Here is a 27,059-nt window from a genome sequence, read left to right on the forward strand (position 1 = left end):
TGAGCTGGCCTGCCCTCCTTTTGAGTTCCTCCCTAAGCTCTGCATGCACTGCAGGAGTGGTGGGGCTGCCTGGACCCTGGGCAACTGCTTAACCAATTCCTTACTGGTGCGGGATTTGTATGCCCTGTCACAAGGACTCATTTCTCATGATGGGCTTCTTCAACTCCTGCAAGAAGACAGAGAGTTTCCTCCCAATTCTACAGAAGATTTCTTCTCTGCACACAGATATCTATTTTCCAGAGCTGTATGAGTCTGACTGTCTGGATTAGGAATAGGCCTGAACTAAAATATATAGCTCAAACACAAGATCTTTTTAATGGGTGGAGTTCCAGATGTGAACTTGCATGTTCAAAATTTGACTGCATAGCCAAACTTCCTCCCAGTTCAGGGGGCTAGTTTTCAATTATAAAATGAGGCTTGAGCTATGAACTTTGATTTGTGGTTTTGATTCTCTGTACCTTTAGTCCTCTAACACAACTTCCAAAACTTCTTTTTGCTATAGAATAGACTTTCCTCTGGGATCTGAACTGCGATAGGAAAAAACGAAATCCTATACTTTGGTTGGATGGATGTGTAACGGTTGGTGCTTGATGGAGGTGGCACATAGTGGTTAGAGGGCAGTAGGGGAGCCCTGGCCCTCACACTGTACCACACTCTGGCCCAGGACCCTCTGAGGGTAGCCAAGGTCAGGCACCCCAGAGAACCTTAAGACAGTCCTCCGTGGGCCACTTCCTACCACTCCATTCCATAGTGCAAGCTTTCCCAGTCTATAACCAAGATAATACAAATACAGTGTCTTTAGTCTGTCTGGATTCCAGCGGGCCAGTTCTTCTCTTTGCAGAGGAGCAGCATCTGTGTCCTTCCTCTGGAGCTCCCAAGGCCAGGTTCTTCTCCCTGCCTGGTTAGCTCCCTTCTGAGCAGTATGAGCACCTTTTAAGCCCCACTGGAGTAGGCTCTGTAGGGCAGCTGGGTGGGGTTGTCTGCGTCTAGTGTTGTTCCTTTCACTCCCAGTGCGGGTTTTATACATCCCATCACAGAATGTTTTTACTCCCTCCTCCAAACTCTGAGGCTGAGGGGACAGGACTACATTAGTTACATGAAACAATTAAGTCTGGAACAAAGTTGTATTATCTAATTTGGGAATTCTGAATAAATTAACAGTGAATACTAGACTAGACAGAATTAAAGTCATACCTCTGAACAGACATCCACTAGATCTAGACTAAGAGTTCAGATTTTACTATGACAATGATGTCATGATAGTGTTTTAGTTTTTAATCAAGGAATGGGCATACTACTTTCATTAGTACTGAAGTATCCAATGAATAACAACATTAAAGAAAATATCTATGAGTCTATGTGAATGCTAATGTTTCCAGCAACAGTACAAGCCTCATGAATAAGTTACAACAGATTGGGGAGGAAGTGGGGGGGGGGGAGGGGAAGGAAGCCATGCTTGCACTAAGGAAAGCTTGATGTTGCTTGGAGCTAATTACCCTTTATGCCCATTTAGGGATGCTTTACTCAAAGAAAGAAGAGACAATTCTCTACTCTACAGGAACTGCACAAAATTGGGAAGCCTACCACATTGTACTTCCTTCCATTTTACTGATGTACCACTAGACTGACAAAGCAATATACAAATAAACAATATTACTTTAAAGAGGAAGGGTTAAGTAAGTTTGGAGAGAAAAAATGGTAGATTTCAAAGCACAGAGCAAAGTGCTTAATCAAGAAGCTCTTTGAGAGCCAGTAGAAAGACAATGGAAATGGATTTGAACTATGAAGAAGCTACATAAAACTGCTGAGCATAGAGAAGTATACTAAGGAACTAGGAAGAGTGATATACCATAACTGTTAGAACATAAGAATTGCCATACTGGATCAGAACAAAGGTCCATCTAGCCCAGTATCCTGTCTTCCCACAGTGGTCAATGCCAGGTGCTCCAGACGGAATAAACAGAACAGATAATCATCAAGTGATCCATTCCCTGTCACCCATTCCCAGCTTCTGGCAAACAGAGGCTTAGGGACACCATCCCTGACCATCCTAGCTAATGGTCATTGATGGACCTATCCTCCATGAGCTTATCTGGTTCTTTTTTGAACCGGTTATAGACAAACTGTTGAAGACCACTTCATGTTTACTTGCATCTAAATTATTCTGGTCACTTTTCTTGTTATAGTACTAGTGTCTTTGGGTAACTATCAGTCATAAGAACATAAGAATGGCCATACTGGGTCAGACCAAAGGTCCATACAGCCCAGTATCCTGTCTACTGACAGTGCCAATGCCAGGTGCCCTAGAGGGAGTGAACCTAAGAGGTAATGATCAGTGATCTCTCGCCTGCCATCCATCTCCACCGTCTGACAAACAGAGGCTAGGGACACCATTCCTTACCCATCCTGGCTAATAGCCACTAGTGGACTTAACCTCCATGAATGTATCTAGTTCTCCTTTAAACCCTGTTATAGTCCTAGCCTTCACAACCTCCTCAGGGAAGGAGTTTCACAGGCTGACTGTGCGCTGTGTGAAGAACTTCCTTTTATTTGTTTTAAACCTGCTGGCCATTAATTTCATTTGGTGGCCTCTAGTTCTTATATTATGGGAACAACTAAATAACTTCTCCTTATTCACTTTCTCCACACCACTCATGATTTTATATAGCTCTAACATATCCCCCCTTAGTCTCCTCTTTTCCAAGCTCAAAAGTCCTAGCTTCTTTAATCTTTCCTCATATGGGACCCCTCCCAAACCTCTAATCGTTTTAGTTGCCCTTCTCTGAACCTTTTCTAATGCCAGTACATCTTTTTTGAGATGAGGAGACCTATACACAGTATTCAAGATGTGGGTGTACCATGGATTTATATAAGGGCAATAAGATACTCTCTGTTTTATTCTCCATCCCTTTTTGAATGATTCCTAACATCCTGTTTGCTTTTTTGATGGCCACTGCACACTGCATGGACATCTTCAGAGAATTATCCACGATGACTCCAAGACCTCTTTCCTGATTAGTTGTAGCTAAATTAGCCCCTATCATATTGTATGTATAGTTGGGGTTATTTTTTCCAAGGTGCATTACTTTACATTTATCCATATGACATTTCATTTGCCATTTTGTTGCTCAATCACTTAGTTTTGTGAGATCTTTTGTGAGTTAAGATCTCTACCACTATATATTACACATCTCTAATATTACAGTTTCACCAAAATGATACAAGGTAATGCATTTTTTAATATGCTGCTGTACAAAAAAATAAGCAATGAAGGGATATCTCAGTATAACCTCATGAAATGTAGGCAGGGTTTTAAAAATCCATTCCTTGGGAGTGGGAAAGTTTTCCCTGGCAAGAGAGAGGGCTTCTACTAATCTCCAGAACTTAAGCTTTCATTTAAAAATTAAGTTTCTAGACTTTACGGCTGCAAGAATAATCTCCCAAAAGTGAACCAAAGGTAAGACAACACAATATAATCTTTCTGAGTCTGCAGACAGGTAGCTCCAACTATCTGCAACTCTTCACAGCTTTCCTAATCAGAGAGACAATGAAATTAACAAGACTGATCATTTTCACTACTGATATATACAGAACCCCACTGCCAGCAGTGAAAATGTCAAGAATTACATCCATTTCAGATGGCTGCTTGGGAAGTCAATGATCAGGTACTGAAATTATTGAGGGGAGAGAATGGGAAAACCAAAAGCAGGGGGAAGGGCAAAGTAACAGGGATCTTCATCCCTCACCACAACCAGGAATCATAGGGAAGGGAGAAGGGGGAAAGTTTTTTCTCTCTTTCAACAACTTGAGGAGAGCTTCAAACATATGCCTACTAAGTCCAGTAGTTTTAAATTGTTCTGTCTTTCAAATCCAGAATCATTTGGCTAGACCATAATCTGGAACTACTTGGTTATTCACTAGGGACTTCACTATTGCTACTGATTACACATGGAAGGTGCTCAGATACTATGGTGATGATAGTATAATTCTAAAATAGCTATGTGGCAGAATGTACTCCCATGCCCACACCCTACACACTGTTTTATTCTTTGTACAAAATATGCTTTGTAAGGAATTTGAAAACTCATAACTTGCTGGTCAATATTGTCCTGATAAAATGTGTAGCAACACTGTTTGTGAAGTTATAAAATTTCACTGTATGGCGAACTTAACACACCTTCCACACTTAGGTTGGCAAACAGGTCTGTCTCAAAACAAAGGAATGCGTGCTCTGCTTAATTTGCATGTAAGCAGTAAACAGAGTCATCAAGCAGAAAGGAAACAGAAGAAACTCCAACAGGTTAGGAAAAGCAGCAGAAAACATCCTGTCCTATAGACTCTCTGTCTCCAGAATCTCAGCAGGAAATATTTTCCAAGGGCAGACTGACACTATAAAAAGGGAGGGACAAACACCCCAAGGACCCCTCCTCTCTCTCTGTCCATCAATTCACTGCACCATAAGGGACAAGGGAAGCAACCAGTGAACTGGAGAAGTTGTTCTGACCTAAAAAGTCTGGTCAAGATTGCTGAAAGCATGTGAGAAAACCTTGCTTTGAATTTAACATACTTTGCTAAATTAGGCACCAGTGGCTTTTATCTTTATATTTCCTGTAACCATTTCAGACTTTTATGCCTCACTACTTTTACTCAATCTCTCTCTCTTTGTAGCTAATAAACTTGTTTTACTGTTTTATCTAATCCAGTGTGTTTGAAGCAAAAAGTGTCTGGGAAATTCCATTTAGGGAAAATAAGATGTGTGAATATCATTTCTATTAATAAAATGACAGACTTTATATAAGCTTGCACTGTTCTTGAAGAGGCTGGGAAGTACAGGACTTACATTTCTGGGGGTGGGGGAGGGAATCTAGAATGGATGTGTAGGGGTCATCCTGCAATATAACTAAGGCTGGTAAGAGCCAAGGTGTGGCTGGCTAGCTGCAGCACATACAAAGAAATAGCTGGGACTGACTTCCATGCTGGAGGCTGTTTGTGAGCCGTTCAGACTGGAGGCCACAATAGCAAAGCTTTGTAAAGGGCACCCGAGGTTAGAGGACGGGGGTGACAAAGTACTCATTAGTCTGGACTGCACTCTGGGTATGTCACAGTTAGATAAGAAAGACATCACTAAAATATCCTTTCCCTAATATCTTACATGGACAACAAGATAGTGTCCCTTTCGTCAAAACTTGAGGCGATGCAGAACTCCTAAGGTGCAACAGAATAGGACTCCTTCCAGACCTTACAAAGAGCAGAAGCCTTCTACACTTTATAAAATGTAAGAATCCTGACTTCAGCCCCAGGTATCCCTATTAATTCACAGCAATATATTTCAGTATATAACCAAACCAATGTGATGGAGTACCTAGGGTGAAACCTGGACTGTGGGATCGCTGAGCCCTCTGTCCCACCAACCTGGGGTATTCCTCTCACACTGTGATGCTGTAACAAGCTACAAACTTCTGGCAGGTACTGCACTTAGACATCCACAGGCAGGGGCACACTCAGCTGGGTAACACGAATGCTTTGACACCTACTCATGAACCAACAAGAGAGAGGCTCCAGCCAATTCCCTCCATCTCCCCAGTCCTGCACCCCAGAACTGTACCATCTTGTCCTGGTCAGAAGCCTGACCAGTGTAAGTTCATTACCTACTTCACTCCTTCCTCAGTGTGGAGAGGACACACATTAGCTCTGGTAAACTGAGCTGAAATTTCCCAAGCACTTCAACCAAAACACACTGTTTTAGGTAAAATATAAAACAGATGTATTTACTACAGAAAGATAGATTTTAAAATGATTACAAGTAGCAAGCATAGAAATCAAAGTTGGTTACCTAAGAAATAAACAAATTTATATTCTGAGTTCTACAAAGTAAACAGAATTTGAATCAATCAGTATCTCATCCTGACAGATGGCATAGCTCCTCAATCTAAAGGCTGAGACTCCTTTACAGATTGGGACACCCTCCCCAGTTCAAAGACTTTGTCCTCCAGATGTGTTGAGACATGTTGTTCTCCAGGTGTTGAACTGTGAGGGTAGCGAGGCCAAGTCATGATGTCACTTCCCCTCTTTTATAGTTTCTTCCAGCTTGCTGGAAAGATCTTTTGATGTGCGGATCAGGCAGTCCCCACTGGTCAAGCAGTCTCTATTATCTATGTGTTCTCTCTGAGAAGTTTTCTGAGATGGCCGTCAGGAGTGGATTCCCTTTAATGGGCCATCATTGTGTCTGGCTATTCCACTGTTGTACCTGAAAGGCTGATTGTGGGTGTTCCCAACCTCACAACATATTTCAATAACACGCACATTGCACATACAATCCAACAGGATATTAATGTTCAACAGATCAAGACCTTTAAAATGATACTTCAACAGGTATAATTTGTAAGATAAATATCATTGTTATGACAGTATTGAATATGGAGGTTCTGGGGTGCTGCTTTGAGGTACAGAGTGCCACAATCAGCCACACGTGTACATACAGTGAATAATTCTTAGCTATGCATATTGCAAAATTTTTCAAAGGCTCCTAACTCACTCACATCTAAATCAGTTTTCTTCAGAACAACCAAAGGCACTTCTTCTCAGTGAGTGCTACATCCATTCAAAATTCCAACTTTTAACCCACAGCTTTTTTAAGCTTTAGAGTTGTTCAAAGAAAAGTCACACTTAAAAAAACCCAACAAAAAACAGGATAAGTATTTTTCCACTCAGATGTTCCTAAAAATTTACCTTCAGAGATCACGTACCAAAAATTTCAGTCTGATAGCTGAACTTCTCAAAGTTATGAAATTTGTGCTAGAATAGAAATACAATGTAACCTTAAACAGAGCAGTTGCCATCACTCATATTAAAACATTAAGCAATATTACTGAAATTGTGAAAAATCAGCAGATTCAATGACTAATTGGCAAAGAGTAATGAACCCAATAGCTGCATGTGGAAATCCTGTAAAATGACATAACTATTGGGTGCCTTCTCAAGTAACATCATATTCTACATAATTTATTTCTATAAGAAGAATATAAAGTATTATTTTTAAAACTTGAGTGCTGTGATATTATTTTTGAGACAAATCAAAACTACAAGTTAACACCATCTTTTCATTGAACTTCCTGAAGGAAAAAGTTAGAGATGATAGACTGGGAGAAATCAAGATTTGCTTCTAAAGAAAAACAATGCTGTAGTACAACTGCAAGTAATCAATATTCTGCTACACTTCATAAACAAACTTCAAACTGATAATTTTAAAATTGTTTTTTTTCCATCATTTAACATTTATTTACTTACTGCATTTTACACAGCACAAACAAGTAAGTTAAGGGGCCGTTTCTGTTTCCTTTCTGGTCATTTAAATAAAAATCTTTTCAGTAATTAAAAACTATGGAGTTTGTACGACTTCACAAAAAGAATCCACAAAATTTTAAACTTTGTGCCTAAATGGTCTGAGAGCATCTACAAAAAAAAAACAAACCACACCCTAAAACCAACAAAAAACAGACCCAAATTGGTGTAATGTGGTAACATAGATCTTAATTTCTGTATTTCTTTGCAGCCAGATTTGGGAGGTGCTGGGTGAGAAATTCTTCTGGAAAAAAAGACCCTTACTTAATTGATCCTGTAAAGTGAGATTCAGAATGGCAAATTATTGTGTATTGTGTATGTGCTTTAATGTGTATCTCAATGTAAACAAACCTGTACACATGCATTATAACAAGAAATAGGACACACTTAGAACTAAGGCTGCGATTCTGTCATGGAGGTCACAGAAGTCATGGATTCCGTGACTTTCCATGAGCTTTGTGACTTCTGCAGCAGCTGGTGCTGGCTCGGGGCTGCCCCTGGGCAGCAGCGGCAGCAGTTTTGTTTTGGGAAGGGGCTATGGGCAAGGTATTAAGCGGTGTGTGTGAGAGGCACTTACCTCGAGGTGGGGGGCTCACACTGGCATGGTCTTGCAGATCCTATGTGGCAAAGGGGGCAGAGTGGGGGGATGACAGTGGCCAGTACCAGATGCTTCCAAAGGAATGAACACAACAGGGCAATTTTGAGTGATCCATCCTGTCAGCCGGGCCCAGCTTCTGGAGCATGGGATTGCATCCCTGACCATCTTGGCGAATAGCCATTGATGGACTTATCCTCCAAGAACTTATCTAATTCTCTTATTAACAGTTAGACTTTTGGCTTTCACAACATCCCCAGCCAATGAGTTCCAAAGGTTGCCTGTGCTTTGTGTGAAGAACTACTTCCTCATGTTTGTTTTAAACCTACTATCTATTAATTTCATCAGGTGACCCCTAATTCTTGTGTTATGTGAAGGGGTAAATAATTCCCTATTCACTTTCTCCCTATCTTTTGTGATTTTATAGATCTTTATCATACCCCTCTTTAATCATTCTTTTCTAAACTGAACAGTCCCAGCCTTTTTAATCTCTCCTCATATGGAAACTGTTCCATATCTCTAATCATTTTTGTTGCCCTTCTCAGTGTCCTTTCCAATTCTAACATATCTTTTCTGAGATGGGGCAACCAGAACCACACATAGCATTTAAGATGCAGGCATACCAGGGATTTATATAGTGGCCTTATGATATTTCCTGTCTATCCCTTTCCTAATGGTTCCTGACACTGCAAGCTTTTCGGACTGCCATGTCACATTGAACAGATGTTTTCAGAGAATTATCCCCGATGATTCCAAGATGTCTTTCTTGAGTGGTAAAACAAACTTAGAACCCATCATTTGTGTATATAGTTGGGATTATTTTTTCCAATGTACATTATGTTGCACTTATCAACAGAGAATTTCATCTGCCATTTTGTTTCCCAGTCACTGACTTTTGTGAAAGCCCTTTGTAACTTTTTACAGTCAGTTTTGGACTTAACTATCTTAAGTAATTTTGTATCATCTACAAATTTTGCCACATCACTGTTCATCCTCTTTTCCAGATCATTTATAAATATGTTGAACAACGTAAGTCCCAATACAGGTGTGGCCAGACATCGTTATTTACCTCTTTCCATTGTGAAAATTGACCATTTACTCCTACTCTCTGTTTCCTACATCTTAACCAGTTAGTGATCCATGAGAGGACATTCCCTCTTATCAGTAAATTGACAAATTGAAATTACTGTAAGAAAGAAACCCTATAAAACTGATTGTACTTTTCTATAACCAGTAACAAGTAGCATCTAAACTGTTATCTATTAAAGTCATGAAAGAAACAATGAACTACTAAACGATCTAATATTTAGTATCTCCATAGCCTGATAAGACTTCCTTATACAGCGGGTTTGTTCCACTTTCTAGAAACTAATAGCCATAGGGATTTAATAATTCATTTTCTTTTTTAAAAAATGACATATAAAATGTTCTCTATACACTGCAAGTACAGGTGTCACCTTGCGACATTTTCTCAAGGTGCCCAGGATTGGGAGTCATGTTGTTATCTACCTGCCTTCAGCGAGAGTGAGACAGTGCTTAACAGCTCCCTACAACACCTGCCTGTAAGCTATCTCAAGAATCTTCTCAGGGCATTGCCAGCTTTGCAGGTTAAATGTACATGCACCTTAGGCCTTGGCTACACCGGCACTTTACAGCGCTGCAACTTTCTTGCTCAGGGGTGTGAAAAATCACACCCCTGAGGGCAGCAAGTTACAGTGCTGCAAAGCGCTAGTGTAAACAGTGCCCCAGCGCTGGGAGTGCGGCTTCCAGCACTGCAAGCTAATCCCCTTGAGGAGGATTTTGTCTTGAGCCTCATGGAAGGTGTCCCCCCCCCCCATACTTTGTTGTTGTTTCCTACCTACTGCTATTCTTTGATGTCTTTCTGAGGGTATGGCTACACTTACATTTGTGCAGTGCTGGGAGTTACAGCTGTGTTCGTACAGCTGTGTAGGGCCAGCGCTGCAGCGTGGCCACACTGACAGCTACCAGCGCTGCAGTGTGGCCACATTTGCAGCATTTGCAGCGCTGTTGGGAGTGGTGCATTGTGGGCAGCTATCCCACAGAGTACCTCGTCCCATTTTGGCGCTGTGGCTTGTGGGAAGGGGACGGAAGGGTGCGGGTCTTTCCGCTTCCTGTTCCAACGCCCCGTGGTGCTTTGCTACACATTCCGAGCAGTTTGGCGGCATTGTGAGTCTGCAGCGCGATTTCTGTTACAAATGGAGCCTGAGCTGCTGAGGACCTTGCTGATGAACGTTGCCAGCACATCACTCATGGCAGCGGAGCTATTCCTTCAGCTCCAAAGTGACAGTGAGGAGTCAGACGATGATATTGATTCGCCTGACGCGCAAGACACTCAATTGCTTGTGGCAGTAACGGACGTGCTCAGCACCGTGGAACGCCACCTTTGGGCTTGGGAAACGAGCACTGAGTGGTGGGATCACATCGTCCTGCAAGCCTGGGATGACGAGCAGTGGCTGCAGAACTTTCGGATGAGAAAAGCCACTTTCATGGGACTGTGTGCTGAGCTCGCCCCTACCCTGCGGCGCAGGGACACGAGACTGAGAGCTGCCCTGCCAGTGGAGAAGTGGGTGGCTATTGCAATCTGGAAGCTGGCAACTCCAGACAGCTACCGATCGGTAGCGAACCAGTTTGGAGTGGGAAAGTCGACCGTTGGAATAGTGTTGATGCAAGTTTGCACGGCCATTAATCGCACCCTGCTAAGAAGAACTGTGACTCTGGGGAACGTGCAGGACATTGTGGATGGCTTTGCACAAATGGGTTTCCCTAACTGTGGAGGGGCAATAGATGGGACGCATATTCCTATTCTGGCACCACCCCACCTGGCATCAGAGTACATTTATCGCAAGGGGTATTTCTCTGTGGTTCTCCAAGCGCTTGTGGATCACCGTGGGTGTTTCACTGACATTTACTCAGGATGGCCTGGAAAGGTGCATGATGCACGCATCTTTCAGAACAGTGCCCTGTTCAGGAAGCTGATGGCCGGGACTTTTTTCCCAGACCGCAAGATCACAGTAGGGGACGTCGAAATGCCCACTGTGATCCTTGGAGACCCCGCTTACCCCTTAATGCCATGGCTCATGAAACCGTATACAGGGAAGCTTGACAGGAGCAAGAACCGGTTTAACTACAAGCTGAGCTGGTGCAGAATGACTGTGGAGTGTGCTTTTGGCCGTTTAAAGGCGCGCTGGAGGTGTCTCTACGGGAAGCTAGATTTGGGGGAAAGCAGCATCTCCACTGTTATATCCACGGGCTGTACCCTCCACAATATTTGTGAAGGGAAGGGTGAAAGATTCAGTGAGGAATGGGCCTCCAAGGTTCGACGCCTAGAGGCTGAATTTGCACAGCCAGAGAGCAGGGCTAGTAGAGAGGCCCAGCAAAGGGCTTCAAGGATTAGGGATGCCTTAAGGGAGCAATTTGAGGCTGAAAGCCAACAGTAATGTTTGGTGCCTTTGCTGTGCCCGTTTTTCCCTTGGGGTACAGTATTTATCACTTTCTTCAATAATAAAAAATGTTTTATAAGCCAAGAAATCATTTATTCAAAATACAGTACATAAAAGGGCAGGGGGGTAGGGTGGTGGACTGTACATTCAGAGGTATGAATATGTCCTGCTTGGATTGCTGTTCAATGCCTGCTGCACTTCAGGATTACTATGCTGCATCGTGATGGGGGTTGAGTGTATAGGGTAAGGGTTGCAGTTATCAGGGCTGGTTGGGGTACAGTATTTATCACTTTCTGCAATAATAAAAAATGTTTTAAAAGCCATGAAATCATTTATTCAAAATACAGTACATAAAAGGGCAGGGGAGTAGGGTGGTGGACTGTACATTCAGAGGTTTAATATGTCCTGCTTGGATTGCTGTTCAATGCCTGCTGCACTTCAGGATTAATATGCTGCATCATGATGGGGGTTGAGTGCATAGGGTAAGGGTTGTAATTATCGGGGCTGGTAGGTGATCGTACAGGTGTTGGGGGCAGCTGGGGGTGGTAAGAACCAGGCTGCTGGAGAAAGGTGTTTTGTGCAAATACTGGGGAACAAGAGAGAGAGCTTTGGGAGGGGTGGGGGTTACCACGGTACTGATCTGCCTGCATGGCTACGAGAGACTGCATACAGTCAGTTTGGCGAGCCGGGAGGCTTATCAGCTGCTTTGTGCTTTTCTTGGTAGCCAATTCCTTTCTCCTGCTCTGTGTTTGTCTCCACTCACGCATTTTCTCTCTCCAGTCGTGCAGCCTTTTACTGTCTCTGGCGTACTGATTCATAACTGCTTTGATCAAATCTTCTTTTGATTTTCTAAGATTTTTCCTCAAGTTCTGTAACCGTCGGGCAGGTGGTGATAGTGCTGGATTATTCAAGGTCACTTAAAAAAAACATAAATAGAAACATTTAATACAGAGGCTACATTGTTTATTATCACAGTGAAGGAGTTTGTAGACTTTTTGTAGCATCATTCCCACATACCTAACATAGCACAGAGAGGCCACGGCAGCGAAGGCATGGCGAGCAATGGGGTGAGTGTTTCTGCCGCGACTTCACCTGGGAAGGGGAACTGCCTGAGGGCTCACTGGGGTTTCTGTGCACTGGGGAAAGCAGAGAGCAGGGACCTGCACTGGGGAAAGCAGAGAGCAGGGACCTGGGGACCTGCACTGGGGAAAGCAGAGAGCAGGGACCTGGGGACCTGCACTGGGGAAAGCAGAGAGCAGGGACCTGCACTGAACACTATCCCTACATTCTCAACAGGATTTTCTATTGCCAGATATATCACTGCTGCGTGTTACCTGGCAAGAGAGGGAGGGTCTTCTACAGCAATGTGGATTCTGCCCTAGTTCCTATGCAGCTTGCCTGTGTGCAGCAATGATCCCCCCACCCCTCGTGGCACAGTGGCGCGGACGAGTTAGCCTGACCGGGACAAGGACCACAGTGGCTCTCCCTATAAACTTGCGCAAGCACATTGCCCACGCTCTGGCTGCAACTTTTGAAGAGATTACCGAGACCGATTACAGAGACGTGATAGACCAAATCAATGGGCTATTCCACATTTAGGCATGCATGCAGGCAGCCATAACCCCCACCCTCCTCTCACAAAACATTTCCATCCTAAAAATAAAATCTGCTTACCGGGAACATGCTCCTCTGCTTCTTCTTCACCAACAAGTTCCAGCTGCTGCGACTGGCTAGCCTCCTCCTGGCTTGAGAAGAGCTCCTGGCTGCATGCCTCCTGGGACTCCGGGGTGTCTCCCTCCACCCCAGTAGCCTCACTCTCGGCTTCCTCTACACCCTCCCCCACTTCTCCCTGCTCTGAACTCTCCATCGTGCTCCTCGGATTGGCAGTGGGGTCACACTCAAGTATGGCATCCAGCTCCTTGTAAAAACGGCAGGTCGTGGGGGCAGCTCCTGAGCGGCGATTTCCCTCATGGGCTTTGCAATAGGCACTGCGCAGATCCTTTACTTTTACCCTGCACTGCAACGCGTCCCGTTCATGGCCCCTTAGCAGCAAGGACTTTGATATCTGCCCATAGGTATCATAATTTCTACGGCTGGAGCGCAGCTGTGATTGCACAGCTTCCTCACCCCAAACACTGATGAGGTCCTGCAGCTCGGAAGTGTTCCATGCTGGGGCTCATTTGGGGCATGGAGGCATGGTCACTGATTGATTGATTGATTGCACTCCACACCTGACTGAGCAAACAGGAAGGGGATTTTTTAAATTCCCAGGGCATTTAAAGGGCGGGTCATCTGAGCCCAGGGCAGTGGAGTGTGAAACGATGAGCAGAGTGGCTGAAAAGGTATGCTGGGATACCTTCTAATATCCTGGAGGCCAATAAAAGAGCTGTTGGTGTCCATACTTGATGACCAGCGCTGCATCACCAGCGCTGGAATCGCTACACCCGAGGCAGACCAGGTGTACAGCCAGCGCTGCAACCAGGGAGTTGCAGCACTGGCTGTGCTTTGCAAGTGTGGACACAGAGTGAGTTGCAGCGCTGTAAACCCATCACCAGCGCTGCAACTCTCCAGTGTAGCCATGGCCTAATAGAAAGAACTCTCCATTCCTTCTGTTCATGGGATAAACTCATTCTGTCTCAGGATATTCTCTGTGACAACACTCGCACTTCAAAGCGCTCCCACGGCAGTGCTTTGGAGTTTCGAGTGTAGACAGACCCTTAGTCTCCAAGCCCCTTTGAAGTGTTCCTCTGTGATATCCAACCCCTGTCACTAGTTACTCACATAAATACTAGGTTTACTATCCTTCCCAGGCGCAGTGCACACACTAGCTTGTTTGATTCAGTTGAGGATCAGTTCCTATATAACATCACAGCACTGAGAGAGATTTATAGTGAAAACAATCATAAGCTTATCATCAAAACCTAAGATTTAAGAGATAGCGAGTAAGGATAATAATGCAAACAGAAAGATTACATATAAAACAAAATTATAACATGCCTCCTAAAGGCTAAACTTAACTTAAGCTAAAACATTGTCTATCTCACCTAAAGCAATCTCCCAGCGTCTCCAACCAACATGGGTGGATCTCTCTTTCATGAATGCAAAAGTGCGGTCCTTTTGCTTCCTTCCTGAAAGAAAGGAAGTATCCTTTTGCTTCTCGTTATATTTCCCCAAACTCATTGATGGTTCCCAAAGTCTGGATGAGCCCCCTACCAAGGTTTATTCTCTGGTGTGCTGACTTTATGTTGACTTTGCATCCTCACACTGACCTTGTAGGCAAACGTGGTTCCCATTCTATTGGCTCACAATCCTTAATTTACATATGAACCAAGGCAGACAGGTGAATATACATCTTTGTCCAGCAGAAAGCTGTCTGTCAACCCTGCCTTGATTCAGACTTTAGGAACGTATTTTCATTATACATGTAAAACTTTTTACATAGTATTTATACATATATTTCACAACAATATTAATGATCAGCATGATCCTGGCTTCCTTTAAGATCAATATTACATAATGTATAGATAAGTACCATGAAAGCAGGGTGCTAGTGAGTTTCTCAGGGATAGTGAGTTTCTCAGACCTATTAGGAGTTGCTGTTACAGAACAATGAAGCCATTGTCAGTTGACACTGAAGGGTTCTCAGGGTCACAGAGCAAAATGCATATGCTAGAATATTTAGCTATTGCTTTTGTTATTGAAATGCATCACAAATGTTTAACCATTACTTTATAAATATATCAGGTCCACACTAGCTATCTTAACTGAACTAACATAACATGCAATTATGTAAATGTAAAGTTTCTAGAGGCCTTATATAAGTTCCACAAATACTATAAAATGCAGGAGAGAGAGTAGCTTTCAGGAGCTGATGTAGATATTATATAGATATAGCATTTATATGGACACTTTTGTAAGAATTATGTTGATTTATAAATAGGATTTATTAGATACAGAGGATGAGTCCCTGATCCTGCAATTCAGCAGTGCTCCACTGAATTCAATATAAACATGTGCTTAGTTTTATTCATGTGTAGTCCCACTGAAGTCAAGCCTAAGGATGGTATTGTTACTAACCTTACAAATACAGTGGATTACAAGTACTTCCTAGTTTTTGTAAATGTTGTTGGCTAACGACTAGGTTAATAGATTAGCCTGATTGTTTAATTTTAAACAGTATTTTTGTACTTATTTTAAAGTATTAAAATATAAAATATGTACAGCAAACAAAAGCAGTCCTACACATAAGTTGCTCAGCTTCATAGTTCAAAAGTGATACCATGTGCAGAAGTGATATGGTAACTAAAGGATCTCAGTCTGCTTTCATCTGCTACAGTAGTTCCCAATCTTTTCCAACAACTGTACTACAGCAGTTTCCCAGACTAAGACCTCAGCTACAACAGCAAATTCATGCCACCTCCCATATGATTTTGCATTCTGAATCTATCTAATTAGGTATTTCTAAAACACCAATCACTATGGTAGCTAAGTGCTGTGCTTGTTATCCAAACTGCACGGAGTTAATGTTTTTCCAAATGCGAGCCTTACAGCCCCTCAACTCCAGACATTAGGTCATACTGGCCCACTACCACTGCCCACTTCCCAATTCAGTACCACACACAATGGAGCTCGAGCTGCTCCATCAAACCCATCTCAGCATCATTCTTAGGCTGCATTATACCTGGGTCCCAGCCAGTGGCGGAGCCAACCCCCACCCACCTCCCCTGCACTGACACGGGGCACTCCAGCCAGAAGAGCCCCGGTCTCACCCCACACTGGGTCCCACCATGCCAGCCCCTGCCCACCTCCCACGCACTAACACGGGGCGCCCCAGCCAGGCGAGCCCAGTCTGACCATCCCTGGACTGCCCGCCGGTGCCCACTCGCAGCCCGCAGGCCCCACCCCACAGGCCCATCCCCGGGCGCCGCCAACGCAGCCGAAGCCCAGCGGCACCGGGGAGCCAGGGCCCGGCCCTCGGAGCCGCCTCGCACCCACCTCAAACACCACTTCTTCGTCAAACTCCGGTGTCATCCTTCGCCATGACACCCGCCCCGGGCACTGTGGGAAACCGAGTCCGACCAGCCCCCAGCGACGGCTCCCCACCCGCTCGAGCCCCCGGTCACGGAAAACTACAACTCCCAGCAGCCAGCGCGGGCGCCCGCTTCCGGGAAGGTGGGGCTCTGGGCTGGGCTGCGCTGATTGGCGGAACCCGTCGGGTTCCCTGTGGCGTGGGATGGGGCAGGAGAGAGCTCGGCCTTTGGAAGGTTGCCCGGCGATCCCGCGCTGTCGGCTCGCGGCCGCTAGGGCGCGCTGCTCCGCCCAGTCCGCGGCGCCAGGCTGTGCAAGCTGCGCGGCGGTGCGGCAGCTCGGGGCTCAGTCGGAGAGGAGCTGCGGGACCTGATGGAGGAGCGGCCGGGGGGCGCCTGGCGGCAGTAGTACGGCGGCACAATGGGCTTGTTCGCTTCAGCTGTGCGGGGGGCCATGGCTTAAGGGGCGAGGAGGAGGCAGGAGAGGCGCGTGGGTGGCACCATGAGCTCAGCCGGTAGGTGCTCAGGGAAGGGGGGAAACTTTGGTGGGGGGTGTGCTGGTGACTTTCCTCCTTGCTGCGGAGCGCTGCCTGCCCAGCCCCCGAGGCACAGCCACAGGACGGGACTCTGCCTTCCTTAAAGGTGGCCAGAGACAAGAAAACCTCCGCCCCCCGCTCTCCCGCTTTAGTAGGTGCAGCGAGGGGGTCTGCGCGTTTTCCGAGAAGCCTTTCCGGCTGTCCTCCGCAAGTGGATCTCTGCAGCCCCCTTCTCTCTCTGGGACATTACATGCCCCTCGCTGTGCGTGCGGCTGACATAGTTGGGAAAGTTGCTTATGGACTACGGTGGCCAATAGCGCGGCTCTGCTGCCCCCCCAACTAGCTTGATTTTGCCTTTGCGCTCCCTGCCTGCGCCCTCTGGTTTGCAAACGCTTCCTTAGCGCGTAGGGAGCCAGGGCTGGGAATTTGTTCAGCTGAAAACGATTCCAAGGGACGATTCTTTCCTCCCTGGTGCCCGAGAGGACAATGAGGCGTACAGATGCAAGGCTGTGAGTGTAGGTGCTGTTGCTAAGAGAAATCATTCTGTCTTCCTTTGGATTTTAATCTCCTCTGGATAAATCACGTCCTTGGTTCCTCATAGTTGTGGGTGGATCTCAGTGAGATCTTGTCCCCATTAAAATGGTCAGATTTATCTTTTCCTTTTGTGAGAAGCCCTGGCTTGCACTGGAAGGAAGGCGACAAAACTTGGGGCGAGGGGAGGGGGTTATAACAGCTGACCTTTTGTTTTGTTCTGTTTCCCAACATAGTGGGAGAGTGTTTTTCACTCTTTTTCTGTTTTATTTTGGTGTCCAGCCTTTTAAAAACACTTTTGCAGTTGTCTTCTAATATTCTGTGGAACGTTTCTTGTTCTCAGAGAATTCACCTTCTAACTTTTTATCGTTGGTACACTTTAACAATATTCTTTTGGTTCAAACCATTGTTTTTAAAACTAATATAGTGTCATTAACTGAGAAGTATTTTCTCACGTGACTCTAGTGTTTTGTTTTCTGCTCTTTGACCTGTTTTTGCTATGATTGGACCATAGCTGTCAAAATTAGCTCTTTGATGTTTTGAGAGAGAGTCATCATTTCTTATATACAGCAGAAAAATGTAGATATTCTGCAGTATCTGTTTGTCATCAGCAACAGGGCGCAAGATAATCAAAATTAAAAAATAAACACTTATTCTCTAGTTACGTTGTAGTGACAATTTCATGCCTCTCACTTCCTTCAAAGTATATACATCTGTAGTAGAACCCCATACTTTGAAAACTATTGGTTGATCTTTTGTAGACTATCTTTACTGGTCATATTTATAGTAGCATATAATAAAAGTATCTTGCTGAACTCTGGTTATTGTCATTTGTCACCATTAAGAATATTGTGCCCCATGGCAAAATGTCTTTTATAATCAGACCAGTTCACTTATATTTATTTTATTTTTAAAGTGTAGAGAAAACACCACCACATTCTTAAATTCTTTTTTCTTGTGACAAAGGAATTCCAAATATCCATTCTTCACTCTAAAATAAATGTTCATCTGTATGTTCTGTTATCACTTTGTATAACCTTAACATAGTTGCTAATGTTAATTGACATCTACAGTCAGTTTTACCTCAAGAACTCTACCCTGCCTTGTCAGCTTGAACACTCATATGCAGACATACATAGTGAGGAGCATTCATTATAAACTCTTAGCTTGACCTGACCCACATTTGTGTTCTTTTTTTCTTTTAAGTATTATTGTCAATATTATGGCTAAGAAAGATGCAAAGCAAATGCTTGGTTTAAAACAAGAAAGCTTCCTATATTTTAGGGAGTTACTCAGGGTTTTTTTGGTTGTTTGGTCATATAAAGAAGCATTGTCAGTACTTTTGTTTGCCCATCTGTTAGATTAGTAGGCTTCCTTTCTTGTGCCTGCATGAACCAACATGCATGAGAGCTGTTTTTTCCATTGAATAAAATTATGTATAAATTATGCTGATGAACTGCTTTATGACTTTTTGAGGGCAGCAGTTAAATACAATGAAAACCGTAAACAACAAGATGTTTCCTGTTTGGGGAAAAAATGTGGTTCTACAGGATCTAATTTAATTCGTGTGTTTTTAAAAAAAAAAAACAACACAACACACACACATACACACATTTAAACAAACAGTAACCAATTTTTTGCACTTTTCAGAATTGCTCAAGAGACTAGCTCTAGCATATAGAACTGCTTAGCTAAACAAGGGCAATCTAATGGTCCTATACTTAATCATGCCTGTTTAAAAATAAAAAATCACTTATGAACACATTTATACCCTATTTATTGGGTTCCCAATTTTTAATTACTTGTAATACATTGTTTGCCTAATTGATTCCTAAGTGACTCTATTTAGAGCTCGTGAATTAATAAATAAAGCTGGAGAGTATGTATATTTAACTACTGACTAATGTTTTCAAGTTACAAATATTTTGGGGACTAGAGTTCCTTGCCTTGTATTTTTTTCTGAGAGTTAAAGAGCTGGGCAAATAAAAGAATTGTATTACTGGGTGCTTGTGAGATCAGAGCTTGACTGTTGAAGTAAAATTTGATATAGTACTAAGATCCGGAATGCCAGATAGCTTCCCAATGCTTTGAGTGTGTCCCTGGGTGTCATTTTAATGCATCTTCAAAATGAAGTAGTTTGATAGAGAACCCATCTGTATTGATTCTTGTCACTTCTTAACTCTGCTAGGAATAGGTTGAAACACCTAGGAAATGCAGGAATAAGTGTCTCTGTATGTGGACTTCTCTGAATGAGGCATTGTTCTGCCAGCAGAACTGTTTTGGAGGTGATTCCAACCACTAATAGTCGTTACAGATCTGGCTTTGTGTGTGTGCGAGAGTAGGAATGTATACCTTGACCACCTGTCCAAATTTCAGTTTACATTCTGCCTTTTGAAATACTCAATCCATGTTCAGTTTGCTACTGAACAGGGGTGCTGGAACAATTTTTATAGTGGGGGTGCTGAGAGAGAGCTATTGAACCAAACTGTAAAAACCCTGTATATAATGGAAACGACTTCAAGCCAGGGGGTGCTGCAACACCCTCGCACCCCTAGTTCCAGCACCTATGCCACTATATTCTTTTTTGTTTCCTGTGCTAAATTATTTTGGCGTAGTGTTATGCCATTGAATTTAACTCCAGTGTTAGTTGTATTTCAGTGATGGGTGAAGTGATCCATATATGGTTATCTATTAATTTGTTTATAAAATACTGTGTTTAGTCAGTATTAAAAGAGACATTTAAAAGATTGTTGTTGAAAATTAGTTACAAACAAGAATTTCCTTATTGCAGTGATCACACTGAAAGTCACAGTTTCTGTTTTACAGCTGCATGCGCTTATGTAGCACATTGTGCATTTATCCTCTGTATCACCTTGCTCACTCAGAATATGGCTACACTTGCAGCCGTACAGTGCTCCCGCGGCAGCGCTTTGAAGTGCGAGTGTGGTCGCAGCGCCAGTGCTGGGGGAGAGGTCTTCCATCGTTGCAGGTACTCCACCTCCCTGTGGGGATTAGCTTGCAGCGCTGGGAGCCGCTGGGGCACTGTTTACACTGGTGCTTTGCAGCGCTGTAACTTGCTGCGCTCAGGGGTGTTTTTTTTCACACCCCTGAGCGAGAAAGTTGCAGCGCTGTAAAGCACCAGTGTAGCCAAGGCCTTCGTCCTTTTTTGGAGTAGTATGTGTATGCTTGTAAGAAAAACAAAGGTACCTGGGTTAATGACACTGTTTCTTCGGCAAAGAATAAGTGCTTAAATGTGAATATGCATGAATTTTATATTGGAGAGGGAAAGCGCAAGTTGGAAGTTTTGAGATTTGGTTTGATCATGGCAGTGAAAGAGTAGGTGGTTTATTTATTAGCACAGAAACTGGAGAGAGAGAGAGAGAGAGAGTGTGTGTGTGTGTGTGTGTGTGTGTGTGTGTGGAATTGCAGTAGAAACAAAACCAACATGACTTTTCCTATCAAACATTATTACTTTTAAGGGCTGAAAAACTGAGGCCTACAGGGCTTAGTGTCCTTAAAACATGTCAAGTCACATTATACTTACTCCGCTTTATCTCGACAACATCAGACTCAAAGCGCTTGTTAGGTTCTTTATTCATTTCTCTTGTATTCACTTTAAAGTTATCCCAACTTTCCTGTTTTCCTTCAGCAGAACACTAAACAAACTGAAGTTTTTAATTAATGTTTTCCTTTAGGAATTTGTTTAGCTTATTTTATAAAATTCATCTGCTAGAAAACTAATTTCTTTCCTTCCATTTTAAAAGCTACATATGTTATCTTCCGGGATGTTATGACTCACTCACTATTTTGTTTAGTTTATAACATTGAGACACCTAAAAAATCACAGCCTCTGCATAAGCATAAAAGAAAATATGGAGGAAAAAACGCTACTATTTCAGGCTGGGGGGAAAATAGAAATTAGATCATGTACATAGAACGCTTCTTTTGAATTTTTATTTTAATTTCACACCTAATTTTCTGTAGGTACAAAACTGATGCTGAAGACTTATTGGCTTAAAATAAATGATTTAAGACATTACTCAGGCTAGAATGGCCTTTGTCATTAAAATCACTACACCTCTACCCTGATATAACACGAATTCGGATATAATATGGTAAAACAGTGCTCCAGGGGTGGGGAGGGCTGCATGCTCTGGCGAATCAAAGTAAGTTCAATATAATGCAGTTTCACCTGTAACACAGTAATATTTTTTGGCTCCCAAGGACAGCGTTATATTGGGGTAGAGGTATGTATGGCTTTTAAAATAATTTGGAATCTATTTGGTGACCTAAGTATAATATTGACCTCCACCATAACCTCTGAGTGCCTCCTAAATATATAGAAATAGAAATAGCAATAATAATCTCTCTTCCTTCCTACTTTGTAGGAACTGGAGTATTTCATAGTGAGGTTTTTATTTTATGCTAAATTCTCCCACCCCAGTCATGAAGAGTAGTACATTACTCCAAGAGTAGTGCCTAAGGGTTTCAGTAAGTCTGCTTGTGGAGTAAAGTTCTGTTCTACATAACTAAGAGGGATAGAATTGCATTGTTACATAGTCAATTGAAGAATTTCTCTTGTACATACTAAATAGATTGAGCTTCTTAAGTCTCTAACTGTAAGGCATGTTTTCCAGATCTGATTGTTTAAGCTCTTTTCTGAACCCTTTCCAATTTTTTACCATCCTTTTCTAAAATGTAGACTGTAGAGCTGGATGTGCTGTTCTGCTAACAATCTAACTAATGCTGTATGAGGAGGTAATCCCAGCTCCCTACTCCTGCTTGATATTCTCCAATTTATAAATTTGAAGACTCTTTGCCCTCTTAGCTGCAGCATTGGACTGGAAGCTCAAGTACAGTTGGTTGTCTAGCATAGCCTCCAAGTCCCTTTTCAGAGTCACTATTTTCCAGGATAAAGTACCTCATTTTACAAGTGTGAACTAGATGTATGTATGTCCTTGCATTTGGTTGTGTTAAAAAGCATGCTCTTCAAATGAGACCACCTTACCAAGCAATCCATTTGTTATATATTTTTAAAATTTTTATTGATGCCTTAAATGTGTTTTTTTTAACCAAAAAAGCTTTCTTGCGTAATTGTGGCATGGTTAATAAATCATTTTTAAACACTTCCCAGTTATCATTCACATTTTTATGTTCACATATTTCTTCCAAATTTATTTTTTCTCAGAATTATTCTCAGATTTGAGAAATTGACCATATCAAATATATGTGATTTGTTTTATATTCTATTTGCACATGGCAAATGAAATTAGATTGTGATCACTTGCACTTGGAAAACTGTCAGTTTTTAGTCATTGATTAATTTATCTTTATTCATCAGAAAAACATCTAATAGAATTAGAATTACCCTGAGTATTTATTGCATTAGAAAAGCAGCGAAGAGTCCTGTGGCATCTTATAGACTAACAGACGTTTTGGAGCATGAGCTTTCGTGAGTGAATACCCACTTCGTCAGATGCATGTATTCAAAAAAGGAAAGCTCATGCTCCGAAACATCTGTTAGTCTATAAGGTGCCACAGGATTCTTTGCTGCTTTTACAGATCCAGACTAACACAGCTAGCCCTCTGATACTTGCATTAGAAAGTTATCAATAATTTTTGGAAATTCCAAAGTTGTTTACCATTGGCAACATAAGATCTTCAGTCTGTTCCCCAGATGGAAAAATTGGATTATCATGGGGAATTTCATTCTACATGTTATAGGTAAATGTTTAAGGAGCTGCTTGTTCTGTTCCCTTGTCTGAGTTGGTGGTTTATAGCAGACCCTCCATCCATACCCAGTCTTGTGATTTCCCCGTTAGCACATTGATCCGTATACATTCCTGGTGTTGGTCTTTTAAATTGTCAGTAACTCTGAAGCAGATAATGGTGTCTTGAATGTAGAGTTAAAACTCGCCTGTCCTCTTCTGCCAATTCTTTCAAATCATGTGAATTATCCCACCAGGTTTCAGCAATGCCAAATGTATCAATTTCTTTTAATAAATGAATATTTCTAACACTTTTTTTTGTTTATTATCCAGGATTCTAGCATTGTTACATAGGCAATTGAAGAATTTCTTTTCTTTACCTTTAATGCTTTGGTTCTTTACATTGTGCTACCTTGAGTTTGATGTTTAAGCATATGTACTGTGTTTACCTCTCCTGTTGATGCTAGTTGAAAGCCCTCCATGCTACACTAGCTAGTCTGCTACCCAGAAGATTGGTTCCTCTTCTGTTGAGTTGTAGATGGACCATGCCATGCATCCTCCTTGCCCAACAGAAGATGGCTTAATGTTCAACAAAACCAAAGCCTTCTACTTGTCATCACTTACTTAGTCACCAGTTTCCCTCCATTATCTTCTGCTGTCTCTCACTTGTGGAACAGGAAGAATCCCTGGGAAGATCACTGATACTTTCCTCTCCTTCAGCTCTTGATGATCTGCTAAGTCTCTTCTGAGGCAGTGTCATTCGTGCCAATGTGTAACATAACCAATGGATCCTTGCCCATCATCTTCATAAACCCGTCCAGCCTTTCAATGATGTGCTTTCTTTGCTCTAGAAAGATAGTACTCAGTCCTGCTGTCCTTTTATCCACTGAAGAATGTTTCATCCACCACCTTAACACTGAGTCTCTGGTGAGGATTGTCTGTCTTCTTTCAATTTTCTGTGGTCTTCATTCATGCCCGATGTTTCCAAGGATCGGGCTGAGCATTAGTCCTCAGGTGTGTCCTGTGAGAGACCTCTGTTTCTTTCCTCCAGCTGAATATTTCAGTGTGTTCTTTGCACTGCTGCACCAAATGCTTGTAACTAGTGAATTTCTCTTGGTCGTCTTTTCTCTAGTGGTCACAGATTATCCTGCTTCTGTCTCTGCAGACTGTCTCCTGCTTCTCTTTCCTCACTGTGCCACAAACTGCCAAGCTTCCTCTCTGTCTTCCTTTCTTTTCAGCTTCCTTGAAACCATTTTGTTCTGTATTTGGGCGTAGGGTGGTGCTGCCCAAATCTGGTTGTCCAATGTTTTTTTTACCTTCCAGACCTCAGATCTTTTCCTGCAGCACAGCCATCAACTTGCAATTCATGCAGAGGAAGTCTCTATTTTCAGGCAGGAAACGGATACAGAAAATGTCACATCCTCTCCAGGTCATAACTGTTCTGTTGCTGGTCATCTTTGTTGTGTATGTAGAGCTGTACATCTTGAAAATATTCCTGCACATTTCTTTAGAAACCCCCCTGCTAGCCTTTCCTCTGCCTATTCTGAGTTCACTTGGCAACTGACTTCTGTATTGAGCCTCACAGGTCAGCTTTGACCCATCACTAATGGGATCAATAAAATGATTCCTCACAGCAGGGGGTGCTGAGTTTTGGGGCTGAGCAGAGGCAGTCTTGGCTTAGGTATAGTGATTCACAGCCCAGAAAAACACATGGCTTTCCTGTTTTTATGGCAGAAGTTATCTGTCTTTCTCTGTCTCCTTTAGACTGAGGACTAGCACAGTTTTATAGAAATCCTTCCCTCTGAGTCTCTCAGTAGATGGCATTTTCTACTTCAAGGAGCATGGCTACACTAGAGAGTTTACAGCGGTGCAGCTGCACTGCTGTAAGCTGTAATGTAGCCGATCTAAGCCAATGGCAGAAAGCTCTCCTGTCAGCTTAACTACTCCACCCCTGGCAGTAGCTGTATTGGTGGGAGAAGCTCTTCTGCTGACATAGTGCTGTCTACATCGGAGCGTATGTCAGTGTAACTTATGTCACTTTGAGGGGTGATTTATTCACGTGCCTAAGCTACATAAATTATGCTGACATAAGCTGTAGTATAGACAGAGCCTAACACTCAGTCTTCTTTCTCACTTTTCTAGAGTAAGGCAGGGATTTATAGGTTAGCATTAAAAATGGAAGCACCTCATGGTTTTGTAACAATATTGTAATTTCTTGTCAGTGGGCCAAATGATCTCTTCAGATATGCAGCATGTATCAGCACGTTACTGAGGGCATGGCTACACTTGCAGATGTAGAGTGCTTTGAGTTAAACCAGCCTTTGTAGAGCACAGTAGGGAAAGCGCTGCAGTCTGTCCACACTGACAGGTGCAAGCGCACTGGCGTGGCCACATTTGAGGCACTTGCAGCAGCATTGGGAGTGATGCATTATGGGCAGCTACCCACAGAGCACCTCTTCCCATCTGGCGCTGTGGCTTGTGGTAAGGGGGTGGGGGATGCAGGGCATTCTGGGTCCAGTCCCAATGCCCCATGATGCATCAGTTTGCATCCCAGCAATCCCTCTGCTTTCACCCACATTTGGTGCCATCTTTCAACATTTTTTATGCTGCATGCTCTGTCTTCCCTTTTGGTCTGTGGGAATGGAGCCCAAACTGCTGAGGAATATGTTGATGAGTCTCGCCAGAACATCACGTTTGGCAGTTGTTACTCCTTAAGATCCAAGCTGACAGTGAAGACTCTGATGATGATATCGATTCGTGTAAAGCATATGACAAGAGATTGCTTGTGGCATTCATGAATATGCTCACCATTGTGGAATGCTGCTTTTGGGCTCAGGAAACAAGCACTGAGTGGTGGGATCACATCGTCAGGCAAGTCTGGGATGATGAGCAGTGGCTGCAGAACTTTCGGATGAGAAAAGCCACTTTCATGGGACTGTGTGAGGAACTCGCCCCCACCCTGCGGAGCAAGGACACAAAGTTGAGAGCTTCCCTGATGGGGGAGAAGCGAGTGGCTATTGCAGTCTGGAAGCTGGCAACTCCAGACAGCTACCGATCTGTTGCCAATCAGTTTGGAGTGGGAAAGTCGACCGTTGGAATCGTGTTGATGCAAGTTTGCAAGGCCATTAGTTGCATACTGCTCAGAAGAACCATGACTCTGGGTAACGTGCATGACATTGTGGCTGGCTTTGCACAAATGGGTTTCCCTAACTGTGGAGGGGCGATAGATGGGACGCATATTCTAATTTTGGCACCAGCCCTCCTAGCCTCCGAGTACGTTAATCGGAAGGGGTATTTCTCTATGGTTCTCAAGGCGCTTGTGGGTCACCATGGGAGTTTAATTGATATTAACGCAGGCTGGCCTGGAAAGGTGCATGACGCACGCATCTTTCGGAACAGTGGCCTGTTCAGGAAGCTGCAAGCCGGGACTTTTTTCCCGGACCAGAAGATCACCATACGTGAAGTCGAAATGCTCATTGTGATCCTTGGAGACACCACTTATCCTTTAATGCCATGGCTCATGAAACCCTACACAGGGAGCCTTGACAGTAGCAAGGAGCGGTTCAATAACAGGCCGAGCTGGTGCGGAATGATTATGGAGTATGCTTTCAGCCATTTAAAGGGCGGCTGGTGCTCTCTGTATGGGAAGCTGGACCTGGCCGATGACAGCATCCCTGCAGTTATATTTCCCCCCCGCCCCCGGTGTTGTACCCTCCATAACATTGTGAAGGGAAGGGTGAAAGATTCACTCAAGCATGGACCTCAGAGTTTCAACACCTGGAGGCTGAATTTGAACAGCCAGAGAGCAGGACTATTAGAGGGGCCCAGCATGGGGCTGCAAGGATTAAGGATGCCTTGAG

At 43.3% G+C, this 27,059-nt stretch overlaps 2 protein-coding genes across 4 annotated transcripts in view; one reads left to right on the plus strand and one right to left on the minus strand.

Moving 5' to 3' along the window:
- The window catches only part of VEZT (vezatin, adherens junctions transmembrane protein), an 89,985-nt gene extending 73,481 nt beyond the window's left edge, over positions 1 to 16,504 (minus strand). For 2 of the 3 annotated variants that reach the window (XM_030548521.1, XM_030548520.1), the window contains exon 1: positions 16,393 to 16,504. In XM_030548521.1, the coding sequence (XP_030404381.1) occupies positions 16,393 to 16,428 (36 nt within the window). In that variant the 5' untranslated portion in view covers positions 16,429 to 16,504. The remainder of the gene's footprint in view (positions 1 to 16,392) is intronic. The other variant, XM_030548522.1, reaches the window with a different exon arrangement.
- A 242-nt stretch (positions 16,505 to 16,746) lies between these two features.
- FGD6 (FYVE, RhoGEF and PH domain containing 6) overlaps positions 16,747 to 27,059 on the plus strand; it is a 106,218-nt gene continuing 95,905 nt past the window's right edge. The window contains exon 1 of the mRNA XM_030548524.1: positions 16,747 to 16,939. Coding sequence (XP_030404384.1) covers positions 16,927 to 16,939 — 13 coding nt within the window. The 5' untranslated portion in view covers positions 16,747 to 16,926. The remainder of the gene's footprint in view (positions 16,940 to 27,059) is intronic.

This window comes from Gopherus evgoodei, chromosome 1 (genome assembly GCF_007399415.2).
Source record: "Gopherus evgoodei ecotype Sinaloan lineage chromosome 1, rGopEvg1_v1.p, whole genome shotgun sequence".
Taxonomy (NCBI): domain Eukaryota; kingdom Metazoa; phylum Chordata; order Testudines; family Testudinidae; genus Gopherus; species Gopherus evgoodei.